The 25,549-nt window shown below is 40.0% G+C and overlaps 1 protein-coding gene across 1 annotated transcript in view; it reads right to left on the bottom strand.

Annotated features, from left to right (window-relative positions):
• Positions 1 to 25,082, bottom strand: part of BANK1 (B cell scaffold protein with ankyrin repeats 1) — a gene marked incomplete at its 5' end in the record, with an annotated part of 142,586 nt that extends 117,504 nt beyond the window's left edge. Inside the window, 4 exons of the mRNA XM_054382960.1 lie at positions 97 to 245; positions 12,027 to 12,092; positions 19,269 to 19,667; positions 25,061 to 25,082. Coding sequence (XP_054238935.1) covers positions 97 to 245; positions 12,027 to 12,092; positions 19,269 to 19,667; positions 25,061 to 25,082 — 636 coding nt within the window. The remainder of the gene's footprint in view (positions 1 to 96; positions 246 to 12,026; positions 12,093 to 19,268; positions 19,668 to 25,060) is intronic.
• Between the last annotated feature and the right edge of the window lie 467 nt (positions 25,083 to 25,549).

Genomic DNA, 25,549 nt, shown 5'->3' with positions numbered 1-25,549 from the left:
CCAGCCCCTAACATTCTGTGTTTAATGAGACTGCAGCAGGAAGAGGAGAACACCACCGAATGTTATCCCAAAGATTTTAGCTCTCAAAAGCCTTACCTCACACGATATTCTTCCTGGCAGCACCAATATCGACTGCTTGTTAGTTTCTAATGTTTCAGAAAGTACCTCTGTCTTAAAACTGAGGTCTGTTTCTTCTGATGCTCCCCTGACATCTGGTAAGTTAACATCAGAGCTAGTCTTGTGATCTGAAATAAATAATGCAGAATAAAGACACTGTTAATAATCCCAGATCAACAAAACATGGTGATGATGTGGTTTCCAACATAGTACTCATATGGCATCTGGAGTAACATTAAGGGCACTGAATTAAAGTCTGGCAAAATTCCTATTCATGTGGTGGCTTTCCCCTTTGATAAAGGGCTTGTCTCTGAAGTTCTGATCCTGTAGGCTCTGCTCATAGGCTTCATCTTCCTAAATCAAAAGGGACACAGGCTTCAGACCAAAGTCATTGCAATCAGTAAGGTTACAGGGATCAGCCAGTTTTGTAGTCTCAGAAGAACAAACTCTCATACACTGGGATAATAGGGGATTGTTACCACTTTTGCTTTCCCTGTATGTAAGCAAGGACATGCTACATGTTTGCAATGAGGTATCCATTCCATACACATCATATTCAGTATAAGGCTGAGAAATCTTGAGGCTCTTTTCCTTCTTCAATGTCCAAGGAGGACTCTCTCCATTCTGCCTTAAATCCTGATCCATGAGTTCCGGAATCCACTTCCAGAATCCAGCTGCTAAGTCCAGCTCCCATCTGCCACTGGGTCCAGTCCAGGACTTCTGCCATAGCATCAGTGGTGATGGTGACTAATTGTCAGAGGGGCAATTGTCAGAGGAGTTGAGTTCAATATTGAGTTTGTATGTATTTTATTATAATTATTTTCATTAAATTAGTTTTAGTTCTCTTTTCCAATCCATTAGTCTTGTCCTTTTTCCCTTTCTCTTGTCCTTTGGGAGGGGAGAGGGGTTCGCAGAGAGCATCTGTCTCTGGTTTAGTGGTCAGCCCAGCCCTAACCCTTGATGGATTGCAGACTCCATAGTCTTTGCTTTCCTTCATGGACAAACAATGGACTGAAGGCATACTTTTTCTGCATAGGATGGGTTTGGAAGTGCTACATCAGTCACACAGCTTGCAACCAGGTTCTTTTCTCTTTTGCTGTACCGGTACAGGCCCAAGAGCCATAACAAATCCTTCACCAAATAAAAGAATTCTAATGAGGAAATAGAAAAGAACTGACAACTGCATCTGCAGAGCTCTGACTAAGCCTGTGTTTTAGAAAATCTATTCTTCACACTTCTCAGCTGTATCATTACTACTCCTTTCCAGACACTCTATTACCTTGTACAAAATGCTCTTGCCACCCATCTCAAAGGACTGCAGCAGCTCTTCATCACACAGGATTACCCAGCATATTGCAGTCACCTAGTTAGATTAATGGTACCGTTCCAAGCAGCTCAGAGTTAGAAAGTCTTGACTGGTTGGTGAGAAAATATTCTGAGAGACATCAACAGAATCTTGTACTACTGTAAAGTGTGGAACGCTCATAGTCAATTACATTCAAGGACATAAATAATTTTCCAGGCACATCTTTTCCTCTTAAATGGATGTATAATATTAATATAAATTGGTGGTGGGCAGAATACAGCACACTAGCAATTTGGCTTTGCTCAAACAAGTACCACAGCCATCTTGAGATTTTTCCAACAGTTCCCAAGTGACTGAGATATAGAAACCACACAGTGCTGCTATGTGGCACAGAACTTTTTCCATTACCAGTATCAGTACTGGTAATTTACAATTAGTTTTCTCACTTTTTGCTTCCCTCTATTTCCCCAATATGTACCACTTTGTCTGATATGGTATGTTCCCTTTCCTTACCAATCTTCCCTTGCCTAAGAAGGTATAGATCTAGTAACATTTTTCTATAATAAATGTGTCTGATAAGTGAGGTTATGCCAGGGAACGTAGTACAGAATCTTGGGCATGCGATGTCTGATGTACATAATTTCCCTCCCCCGAGAGATGTGCTCTTAGTGTGAGAGATCTGAGAAAAAGAAAAAGCAAAGAAACAAAACCCCCAAACAACACAACCACAACAAACCCACAATCAAACTAAAAACCCAAACAAAAAAGCAAAATAAAACAACCCCAAGGTCACCAAGTCCAGCTGTTAAGTCAGCATTGCCAAATCACCACTAAACCATGTCCCTCAGCAGCACAACTACAGATGTTTTAAATACCTCCAGGGATGGTGACTCCACCACTTCCACAGGCAGCCTGTCCTAGTTCTTTACAATCCTTTTAGTGAAGAGATTTTTCCTCAGCTATCCAACCTCAGCTTCCCCTGGGCTTATATTTAAGTGCATAGAACTTGCTTCAGAAGTCGACTCATATGAGGTGTATGTTGCTTCTGATTTTTTTTTTTCCTGCCACTTTAGGCAAAGGAGTCTTGCAAAGACAAAAAACATTTCATTATCAGACTGACAAAATGAAGGATCAAATAAGAAATCTGGTAGGTACTGGTTTCTCAGCTGTCAGCTTTCTGTCAGTGATCATTCCTCAAGGATCTTGTGGGTGCATTCTCATTTACGTGAAGTTCATGACAGCTTCACTTCTACAGTCTATACTTCTCAAAGATGACAGTAGTTACTTCCACCTTTCAATGTTCACCATAATTCATCTGCTGAGAAGGTCAATGCTAGTGCTAACAAGTTGGTTTAAATTAGGATTTTTCCTCTCACATTAATTGTATGTTAATTTTTTCTGCAACAGCAAGACTTCAACCAGTCAGTACAGCCCTAGATTGCACAGCCCTAAATTTTAGATAAATGACTAAGAAATGTGGTTCTTACATCAAATACTTGGATATTTAAGAGAATGAGGGATTCCCCTGCTGACTCGAAAGTGGCTACCAATTTATTAGCTAAAAATCCATCATGCAGGACTTTTCTCAGGTCTACCTGACAATCAGTGAAAGCAGCCCAGGAATAATAGGGACCTGTATTATCACCGCTATATATTTAATAACCAAACTCCAGAGCCAGCACACAGATACCTACCAGCAGAATGTGGAATGCAAAGCAACCACAGAAAGTGTTAATTTGTAAATGCCAAACAACCAATATAGCAGAGATTAAGGAAACCTTGGCTTGGTAGCATTAACTAAACCCATGTAGCTCATTCAGAGTTTCCATACTACAGTAATGTGATTCTAGTAGCTCAAAAGGACCAATGTAAATGTTGGGTAGAATTTGTCGCCTGATGTACAGGCCCTTTGAACACTTACATTTTGGGCACCTTCACTGTGAATCCTCTTTGTAGTCTTTGCTTTTAACCTGAAAGCAATGGCTAGGGAGCTCACCTAATTGCCAAGGCTTTCAGAAAAAAGAGCATTTAACAAGATTTTAAAACTGTAGGTGAAGATCAGCTTAAAAGAAACATAAAAGGAACATCATTATAATGCTGAGATATCTAAGAGAGAGGATTTATTAAAGGGTATTTGTTGCTTGGTGAATGTGTTAACATTTCTATAATGGTGACCTATCCATGAGGTTCTTAAAATGTAGTAGTAGCAATTAAAATAATGGGTGAGCAAAACCAGACCCTTTCTTGTAGGATCGAAGTGTAAGAAATTATTAACTGTATCTAATGATGCTTAGAAAGCACTATGAGCTAGAAGCTAAAAAGAAAGGAAAATCTATGACAATCTTCCCTGGAGTATTCAAGGCAGTCCTATTGGGAATTAGTATCTGTTATAGAGGGTAATGCTCCATTTCCCATCAGGTTATTTTTGTTGGCTTACTTTTGACAAATAACTACTGCTGATGGTCACATTAAAATGACTGCTCTTAAATTTAAGTTCATATTTAAGTAATAAATTGGCACACATTTACTGTAACAGTTATTCATTAATTGGGCACAGTGCTGATGTTTTTAATCCTACTTCAGTGTTCTCTTTTAATTCATTTCACTTCAAAACATCAATTTGGTATATTTTACACAAAACCTTTTGGAATGCATTATTGCTTTCAATTTAACATTTCAAACTGAATTAATCAAATTACTTTGAAACTGCATTTCTTCACATGAACTGAGAAATTTTAATGAAGCTCCTCTAGTTTCCTGTGAATTCAACAATTAATTCCTCACCATGGCTTCTGAACAACATTCAGGCCACATCCAACTTCCTCCCTGTCCCCAGATACTCCCTTTTTCAAATATTCTTTAGCTATCCCTATTGCAGTCTACAGGAGGATCATAAATTGTCTCTGTCTTTAATTACTTGGTACTTGCTACATGTTTTGAGTCAACAACGTACGTGACAGATTTGGGGTATTAAAAATAGCAGAAAATACAAACTTATGAAAGATTTATGTGTTTTCTAAGGCTACCCATGGAATGAATCTCACAGCCAAAATTTGATTGGTTTTACAAAAGCAAAATACCTGCTAGGTTAACAGATTTGAGTCCTTCCTCAATTCTAGCTAAAGCAATGCTAGCTGAAGAACTAAAATTGCCTCATTTATTCCTACATGAGACAATGTGTTTGAGGATGAGAAGTATCAGGACAGGTAGTTGACACGGAAGGGAAAGGTAGTCAAGAACATGGACCATTTGCCACAGGAAAGAAAACACTGAGAGTTCCAGTGTCAAAGATTAAAATAAGGAGGACTAAGGGAAGAGCATTTACGCTATACTCAGTACATCATTTAAGTGCAGGAGTCATCCAATGTAATATGGTAGGACCAGTCCCCAACCCAATGTAAGGTAAAGCAGAAGTGGTCTCACTGGATCCTGTGAGGTCTAACTGAAAAGGTGCTTGTGTATAAGTCACTTCTTTGGAATTCAAAAGCCTTAAAAAGTCAAACACATAAGAGGGCTCTGCAGAAATATTATTGAAAGTAGAGCCATACAAAAACAAACAAACAAAACCCAAACAAAACACTGAACACAAACAAGAAAACAAAAACTATGCTCCCCAAAAAACCACACACAAAACCAAACAAAAATAACCAACCAACCTCCTGAAAGAAAAAAAAAAAAAAAAAACCAAACCAAAGAAACCTCAACTCAAAATAACCTTCTGTAACGTGGAAAAATCAGGAAATAAAACTTATGCACATCATATTGTTCCTGAAATCCACCCTAAGTTTATCACAGACATTTATGGAAGTAAATCCTCTTGAAGTATGGGTATTTGTAAATGCTGCATGAACTCAGCAAAAAGTAGGATGGAAAGGCAGCCCCTTAGTGCATAAATTGCTCTATAAAGGACTCGAGAAAGGCTGTGAGAAAAGTGGAGGCAGCAAACCTCTAGCACACTGGGCTTCATTCAGTGAGCCTGTTCTCCGCAGCATGAACATGAGATTTATTCATTTTTACCATCAGCCCTTTCTAAGATGTGATTTCAAAGCAAACCTACTTTGCTGCTCTGTTGAAAAAAAAGTTATCTTTTACTGATGATAAGAGAGGGCTTAGGAATTAAACTGTTTCTAAAAGTCATAAAAAATTTCAATACATACTCAAACTTATAAACATCTAACTTAATTCTTAATTTCCCTCATATGTTTTCTATCATGTATAAATTCCTGACCAAAGTAAACATATTCATTATTGAACAAGCTTTAAATAATGTTTCTCTCTATGCTGAATCATCTCTTTTGCAAATACACTGACAGATAACTTTGTTTTTCTCAAAAGCATTCTCAGTACCAGTTTCTCCTGCATGGTTGAGCTCATCTGTCAAAACCAGCATCTTTCTGTGATTTGGCCTATTTTGCCCACATCCCCAGAACGTTTCTATTACTTTATTTATGGTGAACAATTTTTCTTGCAAATAAGCATCAAGCTGACAGTTCCTTTAAAAGCTATGAAGACCAGGTTTTGCATTTTTTAATATCTGGAGCTGGTGTTTATGTCATCTTAGCAAGAGATGGTGCTGCAATTTTCATTCAGGTCTTTTTCTCTCCCCAAACCAAGCAATTCCTCGAACTCCCCCACACCTATTGTTTTATGTATTACTGTACGTGTGTAGGCAAAGACAGACTTGATCATGAAGGTGCATACCCACCTGTTCCTGTATCATCACAACAATTTACCATTCTGATTTAATTGTAGCCTAATGGAATCATCATAAAAGCATCAAAACATGATATAGAAGTCTTCTGTGTGTAACCATATTGGATCTGATAGCAAACCCAAAAAATCCTGCCTTCAAGTAAACCCAGCAAAAAGCAATTTGCCGTGAATTTATCAATAAACTTTAAGAAATAATTTCCATGAAGCAGTAGCATTTCTTTATATATCTACTTTCATATGATTTTAACCACATATTCAGATGCAATCTAAGGCTATGATAACTAACTTGTTCCTCTAACTGGTCTTTGGCTTGGAAGAAAGACTTGACTTAAGCTCAGCAATCAATGCTCTGGTTAGGATGCATACAAGCTGAGGCTTTTTGGGACTAAGTTTATCTTTTACTATATTTTAATTCACATTATTATTTTTACTGCAGTCAAACCTATGATTTTCAGCTGCAGCAGTTGTACTAATAATATGACCACTCTGCAGAGCTTTAAGTACATAATAAGACTGTCCCAAAGAGTTTCTAAACTATTAGGCAGACTGACTAGTCTGGAAATATTAACCACCTGCCTGCGGTCATTTAGGTGCTAAGCAGAACAGCTGATGGAGCCCAAGCCTGTTATTTCCAGTTTCTACATTCTGCATCCGTCATCCTGCCTCTTCTCCAGGGAGCAGCAAACTGAAGTCGGGCCCTCTGTGTTCACCAGAAGCCTAATGTTTTGTTTAGGAATCCATCTATCCACTGCAGAGTTACTGGAGTTCTATCACAGTAAGAACACTTTGGCATTTTTGCTCCATTTCTCTGTGGTATCAGCACACACATATCTCACCTGTATTTCAGAGAAGGATTACACAGCACTAAACATTGCCCAAAATCTGAGACGTGCTTTTACAACAGAAGCAGGTTACCCTCCTGCTGTTGACTCAAACTACCACTGAAGACAAAAGCACCAACAGCAGTGGCATTCAGGGTTCTAAGCAGACCTCCAAAACTTGTTTGCCTGATAAAATGGTCCTGCAACTTCCTTACTGTTCCAAAGGGGTTAGCTGTAGTTGTCTAGCAGCTCTGTTATCTCTAAATTACAATGTAAGCCTAGCACAAGCTGCACACTGTGCTTGGACACAGAAGTGTCATGTGGCTACATTTTGAATGAAATACATACAAAAAAAACCCAGCTAGAGAGGAGTATTTTAGAATCAAGTCATACCTCAGGGAAGCACACTGAGTAGACAGGCCAAAAGCTGGATGAATAGAAGGTTATGTTTTTGCAGCTATCAACCTCAAGGAACTCTTTGTGAGCAGACAAACCGAAAAGTCCTTTAACAGCTGCATTAGGAGAGGCTAGGGGGAGAGACACTGAGAACCTTTGCCCTTCTCAAAGTACAGGATCCATACCATTAATGGTATCCAGAAGTTTACTGATACAAGACAATATACTCCACCTTACAGCAACCTTTAACTCAATCTGGTAATTGAAGCTAACTTGGACTGCAGCAGCTCATTTACCAAATGTATCTTACTTCAAGAATGACAGCAGAGCTCCAGTACCTGACCAAGGCTCTTATCAATGCCTGGATGAAATTTATGATGTTGCTCTTGATCTGTAAAGCTCTAAATTCCACAAACTTGCCTATCAAAGAGGCCATGTCTCCTTATGACATGCTGCCACAGTAGCTGTCAGCAGAAAGACTCATGCCAGACATGCTGGGTATTAAAGAAGTCAAAAACCAAAGGAGTGAGTTGTCAGCAAGACTGAGGCCCTAAGGGGCAGGCTGCTTTGCAGTTTACTTCCACCTTTAGTTTGAAATAGCTAAAATCTATTGACCCTTAGAGTGGGCTACAAGGTACACTGCTTTCTCAGGAACACAATCAAGAGTGGTATTTTTAGACACATCTGAAAACCATGCTTGCCTTCTAACTCCTGATTATTTTTCTTTGGTTAGGGGTTATCAATAGGAAAGTAATCTGAGGTCTGTATCTTCTAAGACCCTGTCCTTTAATCTAAAGCCTAGACCCCAGAATAAACACATTTTACCAAAATAGGATTGCAGACAGCATTATAGGAAAGAATAACATAGCAGAGGTACTCTGATAGCTCTTCTTTATCACAGTGTCACAGTATATCAGAGATTGGAAGGGACCTCTAGAGATCATCAGGTCCAACCCCCTGCCAGAGCAGGATCACCCATGGGAGTCTGCACAGAAACGCATCCAGGTGGGTTTGGAAAGTCTCCAGAGAAGGAGACTCCACAACCCCCCTGGGCAGCCTGTTCCAGGGCTCTGTCACCCTCATTGTAAAGAAGTTTCTCCTCACATTGAGGTGAAATCTTCTATGTTCTAGTTTGAACCCATTGTTCCTTGTCTTATCACTGTAAACCACTGAAAAGAGCCTGGCCCCCTCTACTTGACACCCACCCCTCAGATATTTATATACATTTATGAGATCCCATCTCAGTCTTCTCCAGACTAAGTAGCCCCAGGGATCTCAGTCTCTCTTCAGCTGCAGAAGGGATGCAATCTATTTTGCTACAAAGTGCTGCCTGGCCTTTTTCCAGTTTTGTTTGATACAGGACACAGGTAGGACAGTATGGACATATATGTTAGTTTGATGAGACCTCTGAGCAGGAACCAAAGGTGTTTGCTGCTAAGCTGAGTAGGCAGATGGCTATTACACTTCAGAACCCTCTCTTTGTTCTCCGTTTGCCCATCCCTACTTGGTTCATCTAATTAGTGCTAGGATGCTATGTCATGGTAAATGTTAAAAAAGACAAAGCTGTTTCACAGAATGGGAACTGCCTTTTCTGAAGCTGAATGTGACATAAATGGTGGTATCTAAAGCTGAGGCTAGCTGTTTTGCAGGGCAAATAATGAATGCAATTCCACAATAAGGCATTTACAATTCATCTCTGTGGTTACAAGACTGTACACCCAGATCCTAATAAGATTGCTTCACTTTTCCACCCTCACTACAAATCATAAATAATGAGTCTTTGGGGAGCAAGAAATTTCCTTTGGAATCATGAGAGAATTCCTCAAAATACAGCTTTCTAGTAATAAAAATAAGTCTGTGTTTCTTATAAAGAAATGGGAAATACAGTGAACACATAACATTTATGAACAGCTAAAGACCTGATTTGTTCACTTTTCACCTCCAGGAATTAGTCCTCATACATTTGTATCATGGTGATTAGCATTCTACAACTGGATCTTTTCCATCACTCACTAGCAAATCAATTGTTATCACATCTGCTTGTAGCTCATATTTCCCCAAAGGATCTCATTGATCACGTTGTTTTTCCATTTTCCAATATACTCTCTGACCTTCTCCCTCAAGGCCTTTTGCAATTCACTTTAGTCAATCACTTGTTATTGTCAGGTCCTGCTTATCTTTGCTTCATTGGATATAATTTGTTTTGCTTTGGTTTGGTTTGCTTTTCCTCTATGTTCTGCAACCCATTCACTGCTCTTTCCACCTGTGTGGGGTTTGTGTGGCAGGATTTTGGTAGCATAGGAATGGCTACAGAATCACAGAAGCATCCAGGTTGGAAAAGACCCTCAGGATCACCAAGTCCAGCCGAGAACCCTACTCTACAAGGTTGACTCCTAAACCATATCCCCAAGCACCACATCCAAACAACCTTTAAACACATCCAGGGATGGTACTCAACCACCTCCCTGGGCAGCCCATTCCAATGCCTGACCGCTCTTTCCCTGAAAATTTTTTTCCTAATGTCCAGTCTAAAGCTACCAGTCGCAGCTTGAGGCTGTTGCCTCTTGTTCTATCACTAATTACCATTTTGTTCTACCACTAATTACAGTGATAGCTCCTGTGAGAAGCTGCTAGAAGCTTCCCTTGCTCCAAGTTGGACCCACCACTGGCCATGGCTGGGTAGACCAGCAACAGTGGTGGTGTCTCTGCAATAATATATTTAAGAAACAAAAAAAGAAAAAAAAAAGAAGAATCTGTGAGAAAACCTGCAGCAGAGATGGGATGTGAAAGAAGCAACTATGTGGACACCAAGTGAGAAGGAGGACAGGAGGTGTGTCAGAGAAGAGACTCCACTGCAGCTTATGGCAAGACAGCAAGCTAAGCCTCTGCAGCCTATGGAGGTCAACAGTGGAGCAGATGCCCACTTGCAGCCCATGGAGGACTCCACAACTGAGCAGGTGACTGCCCCTGAAGAATACCTTTACTCCACACTGGAAAAGGCTTCTGTCCAGGACCTGTGGAGCCATGGAGAGAAAGAAGCCCCTGGTGGAGCGGGCTTGATGACAGGATTTGAGACCATGTTGGGGACCCACAGTGGAGCAGTCTGCTCCTGCAGAACTACACCCTATGAAAGGCACCCACTCTAGAGCAATTTGTGAAGCAGCTCTTCAGAAAAAGATTCATAGAAAAGGAGTAAGGGTTTAAAGCAGCAATATCTTGGAGGAACATCTCCCCAGTCCTTTCTTTCCCTTGGATTCTCTGTTTCCCCTGACCATTCCCCCTCTTACTGTCTCATTTTTTCGACATCACAGTCATGAATGAAAGGAACAATGATGCTAGCTTACTGAGCAATTGGATGATGAGCCAGAAATGACAAAAAGCCTTCTTTGTAAAAACAAACTTTGTCAGAGCACAGAACCATAGCACATTCATCACAAGACCAAAAGAGATATCCTTTGAAACCTTGACAATAGGTCTGTAAGGAGAAGAGAGCAGAGCCTTCTGCTTGAGAATACTGCACCGTACCCAAGATGCCAAGGGACTCACAAGCAATCCCCATCAGAAAAGAGGAAGAGCTAATAGGAGAAAATTTAGCAGAGAGAAATGGTTGGCACTAAATACTCCCACACTGTACACATTTCAAAGGGGCATATTTCCAGCCAGTTCGGGTCCAGACCTGTAAAATACATGTTTGAAGCGCACCCAATGAGCTCCCTGAGTGCACCCTCCCTTTTAGTTTTATCTCAAAAGAATCCAAGCCAGATGCTCCAAGATTGTTTCTGCATTGGTAAGTAAAAATGACTGGAGTATTTAAGAGCACACAGGTTGATGCTCACATCTTGAAATTAACTGGAGAAGCTAAAAATCTGACCTCCACACATCACCGACATACACTGACTTTGTGTCAGTAAGGAATAGCCAGTGAACTTGCAGCATCCTCCTGCCCTTACACTTCACCTGCAAAACAGCCTCAAAGGATAAGAAACCTCAGAGTCCAGCAGCACAGGTCTGCTACACTGGGAATTCCAAAATAACTTACTCATCCTTTCCCATCTGTCACCATGCTGTTGCTGTTAAGCCCAGCACTTCACAACAGTGGCAACCCAGAAATAAAGTTAAATAAGAACTGGGGATAGGAAACACATTATGTAGCTTGTTACTTTTAGCAAGTGGAGATTTTTCCAGTCTCTTTTCCCTAAGAAAGGCCTTTACAGGCTTTCACAAACATAAATAAACCAGAACAGCAAATGTCAACAGGCTCTGGAGTCCAACCACTCCCAACCTCAGGCAGCCAGTGAATGGTGCTGTAAATGTAATGGCAAGTAGGACTGCTCTATCTGAAATTGCAAATCAGCTCTCTGTTACTACAAACAAAACTCCTCATGCTGGGAACAGAAAATGAAAGCTCTCCATGCCTTTCTTTCTCTCTACTCAGAAACTGAAGGAAAAAAGGAAATATCCCTGTTGAATCTCCTCTTTTCACACTTCTCACAAGAATGTGTTTATAGATGTGTGGGCGGATGCTTGAGAACAAGGCATACTCCTCTACACAACTGTATGCTGTGGGAAGGTTAATTTATTGCTTTTCATGTCCAACACAATGTATGAAAGCCAATTTAGCTTTCTGGAGTATATGCTTTATTTGAGTACATGCAGGGAGGAATTCAACTCACCGTCTGCAAGAACTGCTTCATAGATGCAAGACAAAGAGTCTCCAGGATTTTCATTATGTGGTTTACCTAGGAAAAAAGAATAATTGTTCAGTGGTATCTACTTGGAAATATCATTAACTGATGATCAACTCTGATGACAGAGGTCATTGCTATCCTACTTGATTGTATCATAGAATGTTTAGATTGCTCTAAGGAAGATGTTAGCATCAGAAATCAAGCTGGGACAGACAGACAGACAGACACACACACACATTGAATAAAATTGGCAAAATAAAACAAATGGATAAGCAATCTAAAATCAAAAATAAGGAAATATCATTACACCAATTTCCACTTCCTTTTCTTAGATTTAACTCTATAGGTTATTTTCAATGTAAGATAAAGCTATTGTAAAGCTATCGTTTTGCAGATTACAAAAAAACCCAACAAAACAAAGCACAGTTAAAATCTAAGGACTGGTGGAAGGAACAAGCCTAGAGATATCTTTAGATGGAATTGTACTTATTCCTTTTTATTAGACATCCCTGTGACTGATTTTCAATTTACTATAGCAGGTAAGAAATGTGGGATTGAAGAAGAGAAGTTTCCTTGGAAGTAAATATAGCAAACAATGGGAGAGAAGCTGGGCAAAAGGAAAGAGGAGAGAATCATGTGCAGGAAAGTGAGAAATCAAAAATGGATGCAAGCTTGGAATAAAAAACACCTGGGCGGTGTTGCTAGAGTTTGGGATCAAAAAAGCAATGGCCACATTTTTGGTCATGTTGGTTCAGATTTGTTGAAATGCTTTTGATGGCTTAACTACCAGGAGACTTTCTGTGATACTATGCAGTATCTGCCTATGCCACTCTTGCATTACATGGGACCACACTGTCACAGAATCACAGAATCAGCCAGGTTGGAAAAGACCTTCGAGATCATCAAGTCCGACCTATGTCCCAACACCATCTAATCAACTAAACCATGGCACTGAGTGCCTCATCCAGTCTGTTTTTAAACACTTCCAGGGACAGTCACTCCACCACCTCCCTGGACAGCCCATTCCAATGGCTGCTCACTCTTTCTGTGAAGACAGACATCTGACATAACATTAACATAAGAGGTAAAAGAGAATTTAGGTAATTTCAGGTTCCCATTCTGAAGTTTTGAGGGAGAGAAACAGGAAGGTTTTTCAAACATGCTTTTCAAAGTGCACATTAGTTTTGTATTTCACTTTCTGTGAAAGATCTTATAGCTGAGCTGCAGTCATCTGAGCATGACAAATGCACCTGAAATTAAAGGGAGTTTGAATATGGATGCAAAAATTACTGTATACTGGTAAGTGTCATGAAAGGTAATGCATTAATTAAAGTGGCATCAGAAGTCGAACAAACACTTCATCCTAATGTTTCTAAATACTGTAAAATGTAAAATGATGATAAAACAACATTTGGACAGCACTCGAGGCAAGAAGGAGCTCTACAGAAAAGGACATTAGGATTTGATTGGCATTCAATACATAAATAATGCAACCTCAAACTCAAGCACAAAACAAATAACTTCTAATTAACTAAGCACTAATTATCCTGTGCACTAAATCAGGGTAGGTTCTTGGCAGGGCCAAGGGGCAGGAAGAATGCACTTACATAACTAAAGGCAGCCAGTGCTATGGACAAAGGCCACAGCTGACTTGCTGTTGCATGGCTTTAGCAGCTGCAGGCTTCAGCTGTTGCAGACCCTGTAGTCACAGGCTACATCACAGCTGTAAGGGGTCAAGTGGAGGGGGACAGGTTCTTTTGAGTGATAAGCCAAGGAACAATGGGTTCAAACTAGAACATAGAAGATTTCACCTCAACATGGGGAGAAACTTCTTTACAGCGAGGGTGACAGAGCACTGGAACAGGCTGCCCAGGGGGGTTGTGGAGTCTCCCTCTCTGGAGATTTTCAAAACCCACCTGGATGCATTCCTGTGCAGACTACCCTAAGTGATCCTGCTCTGGCAGGGGGGTTGGACTCGATGATCTCCTGAGGTCCCTTCCAACCTCTGACATACTGTGATACTGTAATACTGTGTAACTGTTGACTATTCAACATTTAACTTTGTAACTGTAATAACATTTTCTGGACCAAGGTCTATCCTCATAGGCCTGTAAGTAAGTAGTGAGAGACCCTACCAAGAATCAAATCTGATCCTATTAAAAGAAAAAAAAAAACCCAAACTATTTTAATATTGGGTTTACTTTCTTTTCTTTGAATTTCAATAGGTGCTATACTTAATTTTTTCAAGGATAAGTGTTACAACTTTTTTAATCTGGAAAACAACATCTTCCTTATTTTATCCTACTTCTAAGCTGACAATACCTTAACAGAAATACATCATGATGAAATTACAAATAGCAATTTTTATATTTTATATTTATAACAATGCTTGTGTGCCCAAAAATATACAAAGAATGCATTTCCGGAGGTCTACTCTAGATGCCTTCCAATGATAACTTTTAGTAATTATCTTTGGTAGCCACAGTGCAAAACCCAACAATTCAGTAATGCGTTATATGAAGGATGTGAAAGGCCAGAGACTCACACAACCATTTTACAATTCTAGCTGAAAAATAACTGCAGTAATTCTTAAATTTCAGCTTTAGGAATAACCTCAGAACTCCACTTAAATACTGACTGATGACTGCCGTGCCATAAGCAAGACATAAATTTGGATGGTATCTACTTCCAGCCTTGAAAGAGCAGACTAATGATGCTCAACCCCTTAATTTGTTTTAAAAGTAAAAAATTATAACCTAAATAAACAACAGTAAAATCACAGTACGTTAACTAGTACAAGCTGTTGGAGTAATGATCATATTTTAGTCATTTAAATTTTATTATTAATAGAACTTCTTATGAGCTTGTCCTAAATGCTGGTTAAAAACATTCACTTTAGGATGTCAGCAGATTAATTTTAAAATCATAGAATGGGGCAGGTTGGAAAGGACCTTAGAGATCATGTACTCCAGCCTCCTGGCATGGGGAGGGACACCTCTCAACTAGACTCAAGCTGCTCAAAGCCTTATCCAATATGGCCATGAACACCCCCAGGGAGGAGGCATCCACAGCCTTCCTGGGCAACCTGCTCCAGAGTCTCACCACCCTCATACTGAAGTATTCTTCCTAAGATCCAGCAGTTTTCATCCAATTACTGTCAAAAATAAGAGTAAAAAAGTTATATACAGGATGCAGACTTCAGAATCCAAGGGTACAGGTCACTGCGACTGGCTAGACAGAACAAAATATGAGCTGCTAGAAACCTGATGTATAAAGTATTCTTTGGATTTTGTAGAACTAAGGGATGAAAGGACAAAGAATTCAAACATTTTAAGCAGCAGGGGATGGCAGTCTCAACATCCTAGCTATGGTTGCCTCCTCCAGACTGCCACTTCAGTTTCTCTTCTGGTGTGAAATAGTCAGAATTACTCAGCAAATGAAATAAGTCAGTGATATCAATCATTTCTTTGTTGACAGTCATTCCTGTTAACAAATCCCCATTGCTGCACCAGCATCCCAGCAAACATTTTGTGTGGAGGTGGAGAAACACAACATCTGAGGAAGAGTTATTAACCTGGTGATCTTAGCAGCAGTCCCTGCAGAGCAGTTCAAAGACTCATTGGCAGGGCAAAATGGAAACAAGGACTATACCATAGGACACTTCAGCTAACAAAATGCCCCAACTGCTCTTCTGCTTAAAATAAATTCACACAGATTGTTTTAATAATAAATTTAACTCACATTTGAGACACTGCCCAATAAGCAAATGACCTGACTTGAAGCACTCCAACAGTATGTGCTGCCTGAATGCCAATACATTGGAGGAGGAGGAGGAAAGTGAGGCACAACTGTGTACTCATCGGCTGCAACCTCCCCTGGCAGTGAATGAGGCCAGAACCGACCACCAGCTACTTTGTATTTATTCAGTCTTGTGTGCCCACCTGAGAAGTCTTTACAATCAAAACTTTAGTTCTCACACACACACGCAGCCCCCAACACAGCATTCAGTATTCACAAAAAACTCTACAATTCTAGTGATTTTTCTTGTTAGCACTTCAGCTTTGTTTCTTACGCTTCAAGTCACTGTCAAAACCCAGATGAAACACTTGCCCACTGAAGGCAATGGTAAAGTTCCCACTTAATTTAAGGGGTTGAGCTCATCAGCACAAGTCTTGCTGACAGCCTAAGAAAATCCATCACCACTGCTTGCTCATTTTACTGTTTGCTTATACCAACATGAAGAGGATTTTCCATCAGAACAAGCAAACAGTGGATTCAAAATGTGAAGTAGTATTTCAGCATTCCACATTACACCCAAAGTCCTGGTACAATTCCAATAAATCCTATGCCTCTGTACTAGAAATTAAACTGGAGATAGCTACCATAAAAGGTTATGGAGCAGGGCTTACACCCTGAAGCACCAGGCAGCACCACCTAGTGAACCACTAGTTCAGTCAGGTGAACTTGTCTGATTCCAGCCACAGCCTGTTCACCCCTGACTTCATTAGGAAGGAGACTGGTATGTGTAGGACATACTGGTAGCATAGTGTTAGGATAGTCATTAGTGATCTATCACACTAAGATTGAGGCCTTCAACAACTATTGATTAATTCAGCTTTGTACTCATCTCTGAATTTGCTGATATTGACCATTGCCAAACAAAAGATCATTCGAGCACCCATTAGTCACTTGCCATTACAATGCAAGTAAAATCCCAAGGGCAGGTGCCACAAATATTTTTGTGAATGCACCGATCAGCGAACTATCATCTATCTTCTGGGCCTACAAGAAGGATGGAGAGAGGCTGTTCACAAAAGCCTGCAGTGACAGGATGAGGGGCAATGGCTTCAAACTAGGAAAGAGCTAATTGAGACTGGATGTTAGGAACAGATTCTTTACTATGAGGGTGGAGGAACACTGGAACAGGTTGTGCAGGAAGGTGGTTGGGGCCCTATCCCTGGAGATACTCAAAGTGAGGCTTGACAGGGCTCTGGGCAACCTGATCTAGGTGAGGATGTCCCTGTTTACTGCAGAGGGGTTTGCTCTAGATGACCTTTGGAGGTCCCTTCCAACCCAGACTTCTCTATGATTCTATGATAAACTGTTTATCTTTGCAGAAAAGTGCAATTTCCTGTGCATGAGTCATCTGTCTCTGGGCGCAATTCCTTCCTCTATATCCACACTCACACATAGTAGAGATCCACTGTTTTCATTCCACTAAAAACCTGCCAAGGAACTTCAAACTGAAGCTACATAACAGACACAGTCAGAAATTGCAAACATTACCTCCTGAAACTGAACCACACAACTCTAATTAGCCCCAAAACAGTAAGACATTCAGAAAAAGATACACTGAGAAAAAGGTTAATGAATACTGAAGAGCAAGAAATGCCAGAATAGGAGTTGGCTGCAAAGGAGTTTCAAAAGCACTCATCTGATATAGCCAGACTGTGTGCAGACACACTGGGTGCAGGTTTGAAAGCTTTTTAGTATATTTAAGCTTATCTGCTCAAGCACAAGGCAGCAGGTCACTCTGACTCAGCTGGGGTCTCTCTACCCTTGTGTTCAAAAGAATATTCTTGGCTGTTCATGTGCATCCACAACCAGGGTCATTTCTGAGCAAAACTCCTGAACTGTAGGATGTCTTTCTCACTCACAAGCTCCCAAGCCAATAAAATGGCACCTTGCAGGTAACAAAGACAGCACAATGCTCTGTTTAGCAAACAAAATCCTGCCAAAATATCAAGAGCTGAGAGGAGGTAGGAGGTCTAGAGATTACAAAGAAGCATTAGTAAATACACTTTCAAAGCCATCTACCTGAAACCTGTGTACAACTTATATCACCTTTCCAAAGTGGCCCATACATCTGTCTTTCTAAAGTTATTTTCTGGTTTCATTTGTGCAGCTTGGCAAAGCTAAACTCTGGGTTAAACTAAACCACATGCACAGATTTTGCCATTCTGGGGTGTATTAGAAGGGTTGTAGTTAGTAGGTTAAGAGAGGTTCTCCTCTCCCTCTACTCTGGCCTGGTGAGGCCGTATCTGGAATATTGTGTCCAGGAGGCCACATCTGGAATATTGTGTCCAGTTCTGGGCCCCTCAGTTCAAGAAGAACCTCCGGGAACTGCTTGAAAGAGTCCAGCACAGAATCACAAAAATGATTAGGGGAGTGGAACATCTTCTTTACAGGGAAAGACTGAGGGAGCTGAGGCTCTTTAGCTTGGAGAGGAGGAGACTGAGAGGTGACCTCATTCATGTTTATAAATATGTAAAGGGTGAGTGCCAAGAGGATGGAGTCAGGCTCTGCTGGGTGATGCCCAATGACAGGACAAGGGACAATGGGTGGAAGCTGAGGCATAGGACGTTCCATGGAAATATGAGGAAAAATGTTTTCCCTGTGAGAATGACAGAAGACTGGAACAGGCTGCCCAGGGGGGTTGCAGAGTCTCCCTCCCTGGAGATATTTAAAACCCACCTGGATGTGTTCCTGTGTGATCTGGTCTAGGTGATCCTGCTCTGGCAGGGGGGTTGGACTGGGTGATCTTTTGAGGTCCATTCTGGATCCTAACATTCTGTGATTTCACTGTCTCACCCTCAGGAGAGTTTTTCTTACATTCCAGAAGTTCTAGTTTTTATATTAATTCTTCTTTGTAGTTTCCATGGATGTGCAAACACATACCAACTGGATAGTTTCTGTCCTTCTAGTACAGATGTATTAGCTGGATTGGTAAAAGTGATGCAGCTTTGTGTGTCGCACAGGAAATCATGCTATCCATGAAGCTGGGTCTAACTCAGTAATTCTTTTTCATTCCGTCAAATTTATCTGAAGAGTTGTACATGCTGTCACAATAAGGCACTTTGAAAAAGATGAAACATAAACCCCTAGTTTTGTACAGTTTCTGAGATTTGTAAAATAAGGCAACAGAGAAATAAAAGTATGTCAGCTCTTCTGTCTTACCCTGAAGTAGTGACAGTAGGTCCACAGGTGCCAGCGGCAGCTTTTAGACTTTCCAAAGCTGATTCTCTGCAAAAATGGAGCTGGACTCCTGTACAATAGTTTCATCACACTTCAATGACAAATCCATCACCAAACTACAACTGCTAGACCAAGCTGAAAAGAACTATTTCACCAGAAAGATCTGATTTTGTTTTTCTCTTTTCCAAATTATATTATCACAGCTAAGAAAACTCTTTTAATAATCGGACAAAGTTTTCATTTTCAGATTACCTGTTTGAATAATCCCAGAAACAACAGAGAGATATTCCTCAGGTTCCTGGTCAGTGGAAATCTCTTGGATGCCTCCGTCTAAGGTCAGTAGGTCATAAAGAATCTCTGAATTCTCCACCCCACAAAGCAGAATAACCACATGATCTGCAGGGTTTAGAACACGTTCCAAAAAATAACTTCTCTTTCGATTTAGGCAGTTCAGAAGGCCACATGAGAGTATCAGGACTTTACATTTATAACAGGGTAAAGAGTCTAGCTCCTGGTGCTTGAAAGATGAAGTCTCTAGATTGTAGAGTAATATTCCTCCTTCGTTCACTATGTGTCCAAAAAGAGATTTTAAGTACAGAGCCCACTCTTCTGCTTCTTGCTCATATATCACGAGAATGTCCTCTGTATTTTCTAGAGAGAAGAAAACATTAAACAAAAATAAAATATATTATTTCAAATGCATTTTGAATACATTATAAGTATCAGAAGACAGCTCATTAATTTTCCCCTCTTAAAAACTTAAGATGCTGAAGAAACACTACAGGTTATTACCATGAAATTACAACTATCTGCTTATTCAGAGATCCAGGCAAAAGACTGCCCACAGAAATGCTGGTAAAACGATTCAGAATATTTTATGCTTAAAGTAGCTTCAACTTCTATTTCAGAACAAATACTGAAAGTGCAGTATAGAAAGCAGGGCACATTCACACATGCTGCTCACTCCTAGATTCTTGAAAAATAGGTGACGCTGTTAAAAATGCAACAGCTTTAAGTGACTGAAGTAAAGAATATACATTTCAACACTTGAGATGATCTGACTTCATCAGGAAGGGGACTGGTATGTTTAGGGTATTTTGACAGCACGGTATTAGGATAGTCATTAGTGACCTATCTTTACTGTCCCTATTCCAACAAAATTACTTTTGACCCAGACAAAAATACAGAACTACTTTTTTTTTTTTTTAGTTCTGCTTTCACTTTAAGATGTAAAACGTGACACCACTAAGAAGACTAATGCACTTGCACTGTGTTTCTAGGGTGACAGTGTAGAACAGAGGCAACAGGCACAAGCTGGAACACAGGAGACTTCCTCAAAGCATCAGGAAACAATTTTTTTTTTTTTTAAACTTTGAGCACTGGCATAGGCAACCCAGGGAGGTTGTGGAATCTCCCTCATTGGTGCCTGGGCATGGTCCTGCGCGAGCAGGATGGTTGTACAAAGACAGCTTCCAGATGTCTCTTCCAACCTCAAGTTGGAACCTGAGATTTGCTGACCAATAAAATATGCCAGTTTGATACCCCTGGAGCAGTTCAAAATCACAGTCCTGTGGAACAACAGTAAGGGACTCGGGAATAGGTACAGCTGTTGCACTTGACCTCCATTGAGCTTTCTGCATCTCCCAGGCTCCTGACAACCCTGGGAACCTGAGGGACACTTATTTGCAGTATCTAAGCTGCTTTTTTGTGACTATCAAGAGATATGGAAATGATGGGCATACGGAGTTAAAATATTTCTTGGGCACACAAGGGATCTGGATAGTGGGATGCACTGCTGTAAGTACCTAGTAGGAATGGAGCTAAAGAGAATAAAAAACAATCTGCCAAGGATCCCATGTAAGTTTTTGTACAGTAGAAGCAGCCAAACCTAGATCTCCAGGATTACTGCTTTAATTACTTGACTTCTCTTCTTTTAAGAAGAAATGATTTCTAAACCTTGTTCATTTTTTCTTTATTCATGAGGTATTTCAAAGTTTACCCATCTGAAGGCTGCCTGAAACTTGTAGAATAAGGACACTATAACTTGGTCTCTTGGGTTCATTTTAAGTCTATAAACTGCTTGGAAGACAGCTGACATTTCTGAATACTTGCATTTTCAAAAAGTTTTCTGTCAGGCAACCAAATAGGGACATGCTCAATATGTGGGTGATTTCCATTTGATTTTCCATCGCTCACACACACACAAAAAAAACAGGAACAGAAAGACATGAAGCTTGCTGTACAGTTTCAAAAGAAGAAATTGTATTAACAGAACTTTGAGGTTAAAAGCTCCATCAGTCTGACCACACTGAATCATATCACAGAAAAGGGAATCACCAAGATCCTTCTAGTTTAATTATCCATTTACTAAAACCACTGTGGTGGTCTCTTAAAAGTATAGATTTAAAAGGACACTTAATTCTCAAAGAACATTTAGGAATTAATTCCTTACAATTTACCTGAATTTTCTTAGTTTCAACTTCTGGGCACAGAACGTAATTTTATGTGTTTCTACAAGCATATGTTCTCAGAAATATGCTCCCTAGCCTCAGGCTCTCACGAGGTGACTCTTAGCCTTGCCTTTGATGCAGTTTGTAAAGTGGGATTATTACTCTTCCCACTGCAATAGAGGCTTCGCAGAACTCCTACCATTCTTCCTGTGCTTTTGTGAACTCTCCTGCCTTTTTGAAATACTTATATGAAGAAACTTAAAACTCCATACAGGGCAGGAGTTCCTTGATACAGTGTATGGGAAGAATAAAATAATCTCACCTGAGATTACCTGAGATGTGCATGGGAAGTTCACATTAAGGCCTTAAGTGAAAAGGCCTCATTTTAAGTTCATGCTCAGCTGTCTTCCCTTCTATTATGATGGACTTCAATAGGGACAGAGCTAAGTGGAATTGTAAGGAGGAATAAAAAGCATGTTTAAAGTGAATGTTAAACTTTTTTTTTCTTTTTTGGTAGTTTCACAGAATCTTTGGGTCCCAATTGTGCAGAATAGGGATCTGCTGGTGTCTTCTGCAGTATCCACCTGGCCAAGAGCCTAAGTTTCTTCTCCAGCAGAAGGAGAGACACAATTACACTGGCAGACTGGAAGCACACAGAAGCTATTCCCATATCCCAGAACAGAAAAGAACTGCTGGACCCAACCATTCAGCCACAGTTGAAGAGCTCCCTGTGTGCTGGGCTCAAAGTTGCAAGTTCTTTGGTAGAAGTATTCTTAAGAAGCTGACATTATATGAAAATCACCATAAAAATATACATAAGGTAAAAGTTCCCTGTGCAAATACACAGTACAAAGCTTGGGTACTTAAAAACTTTTCAAGAAAAAAAGTAAGGGAGTTGCATTAAAATGATAAAAGAAGGTGAAGTCATTCTATTTTTGTGCAGTATATCTGCACTCAAGTCTGCAGCTTTAATCTTAGCTAAGTGTGAATAAGAAAGGGGTTTAAGATGTTTATTGAAAGCTTTCCTCCTTTTTAACTGTATTGATTTTTATATGTGAGAAAGAAAGCTTTATTCGTGTAAGAAGAGGGAGTGAAATCCATCTACCATTGCACTCCATGAAAGAGAGGCTCTGCAACATACATCTCATCAAACTTTAATTCATTGTGGCTGCTACATTTAATTTGTTTCTATCTCTATACAGAGGGAACAAAGATACTGTTGCGAGACTCACACAAGTGAGGTATTCCATGCAGCAGTTTGGTGCAATGTTTATTGGTTTGAAGAAAGCAGTTAGTGCTATCAGGTTACCTGTGGGAAACCAAAGGTGGGGTTGTTTTGAATGATATGCTTATGGGTTCTTTTTTTTTTTTCTGCCATTGATCTGCCTACAAGATTGAGGATTAGCTTTGATATAAAGCAGGAATGCAAGACCTAACTCTTCATTTCCCAGAACTGTATTAAAAGGTGAAATATCACTATTTTGAAATGCTTTCCTGACTTCAAATGTAGAGTTAAAGTTTACCCTTGGAATAGTTATGAAGTTCCCTACTAGAATCTACTCCATGTGTCTGTGCTTTTTGCAGTTACATAAAGATTTTGCCTTCAGAATGCAGCTTACGTGAAAATTAAAGCCTACTTAAAACTTGCCCTTCAAAACAGTATCATATTAACCTGAAACAACAAAAGCTGAAGGCTAGCTTTAATTGAATACACAGTAACAATGCTTAACTCTTTAGTAGAGGTTTTCCCCCCTCATTGTTTTCATCTCTCACTGAATATTTCTTTGTGGTTACTGCACTTAGAATACAATGTGAGATGGATTTTGTTCCCTTGAAAGTTAATGCATTATGAACGATAATATTCTGACAAAACTCAGCCATGCTTCAACTACTTCTACTTGGAAACAAACTCGAAGGTAGAAATAAAATATATCAGTTCAGCAATAAAAAACCAGTGAGAGAATTTATGCAATCATTCATAACCTGAAAAGGTTCTTCTGACAAACAAAACCATTCTGTAATTACTGCAGCGTGGTTACCCCAGAAAAGCATATCTCATGCAACATGCCATCTGAAGCCTACTTTGAAAAGACCTGCTGAACATTATGAGAACCAAAGGAGACAACATCTTTGCAGACTAGTGTGACCAAGCAGGAATCAAGAACTTGCATAACATAAGGCAAAAGACCATCTCTTTTTTTATGGTAACAGTTAATGTATGAAGGAAAACCAAACCAAACCAACAACAACAACCAACCAACCAACCAACCAAAAAGGCAAAGGGGAAAAAAAGCAATCAGCAAGTATATTAGAGAGTGAAAGGAAATCTCAAGAAGTCTGTAAGGCAAAAAAAGACATCAGGAAGGCAAAGGAAACGAATCAAACATTGGGGCCTGGCAGCTGCTCGTAAAGAGGTGCCTCAGTTTATGAATCTTGTAATCTTGTGAAAGAGATTCTGTGTGTTTAGAGGTGAACAAGAAGTACTTAGTAAAACTAATTTTTTATAATAAATTGCCAGATTTAGAAAAGCAAGTCCTCTGCCCAGATGTCAACTTATTATTATTGTGTGTAGATGATGTGCTTTACTTCTAGATTTCTGCATTTCACTACAACTGTTTCCACAAAATCAGCACTAACATATTTTGACTGCTGAATAAGGCTGATTTCGTTTAGGTTAGGGTTTAAACATTGGCCACACATTCCCACTGCCTTAGGATGCTTTGGTTAAAAAAAGTGACACTTGAACACTAATGTTTACCCAAGTTTTAACCAAAAGATGGATCACCATACTTCTTGGAATCATCCACAACCTTCTCCAGTTAGGGTACAGGAGCACAACAATGCCATTCCCTGTTACTCACTCAGATGTCCAGGAATTCCTGTGACCACACAACAAGCTTGCCATGGTTAACACTAATGAAAAAGTAATCCAATTTTGTTTGTATATCCTTGCCTCATTCGCATTAGCTTTTGATACCTACATGAAGAAAACTCCCTTTCAAATTGTTCTCAAACAGTATGAGAAATGAGAGGATCAACAGCAAGAGAAAGAAGAAAATTCACCTCTTGCATTTCTTCTTGTCACAGATGTCCTCATTTGGGGAAGCTGTTTGATTTTCTTGGAAATGGCAGCCTTAACATGAACGAGAAGGCATGAACTCTGCCAGTATGTAAGGAGCGACCGATCTTCAAGAAAAATGTGTTAAATATGTACAGTTTCTCAATACCTCAAAGGAGAAGTGGAAAAGCATAGAAGAGAAGTTCTTGCTCACTTTCTCATAATATATTGATGACAAACTGGGGCAACAGAAGGCAATGTGGAATGACACCCATTGCATCTTTAATTCTTTTGTGAATAACAAACCACACTCACCAGGACTACCATGAGTATCTCCTCATGCAATAATGTTGCACAAAATGGAGTTGCTTTTTCCAGGTAAATAGAGCCACGGTAGGGAAATTCATAGAATCATAGAATTGTCAGGGTTGGAAGGGACCTCAAGGATCATCCAGTTCCAACCCCCCTGCCATGGACAGGGACACCTCACCCTACATCAGGTTGCTCACAGCCACATCCAGCCTGACCTTAAAAACCTCCAGGGATGAGGCTTCCACCACCTCTCTGGGCAACCTGTTCCAGTGTCTCACCAGCCCCATGGGGAAGAATTTTTTCCTAACATCCAATGTGAAGCTACCCACTTCTAGTTTGGCTCCATTCCCCCTAGTCCTATCACTACCTGACATTTTAAAAAGTCCCTCACCAGCTTTCTAGTAGGCCCCCAGATTCAAGACTTTAGAAGCTAACTGCACTCATCTGATTAGACAAAAGCCTAATGTATCTTCAGACTCTAGTTTCATTGTTCGAATCAAATGTCATCCAACATGAACGTATGACATTATCCCATGAGTTCTCATTCCACAGAAATGTGCCTTTCATCTGAAATCCATGGGTTTTAAAAGTTTCACGGTTTGAAAAATGTCTCTTTTCCCTTCAAGGCATCTCCTCTGCTCTCCCCTTCCCCCATATTCCTTTAACCCTGTAGGATGAAAATACAGGTATAGTCATGAAACAATGACAAAAAA

The sequence above is a fragment of the Indicator indicator genome, chromosome 8 (genome assembly GCF_027791375.1).
Source record: "Indicator indicator isolate 239-I01 chromosome 8, UM_Iind_1.1, whole genome shotgun sequence".
NCBI classification, from domain to species: Eukaryota; Metazoa; Chordata; class Aves; order Piciformes; family Indicatoridae; genus Indicator; species Indicator indicator.
This window is presented reverse-complemented; position numbering and strand designations above follow the sequence as displayed.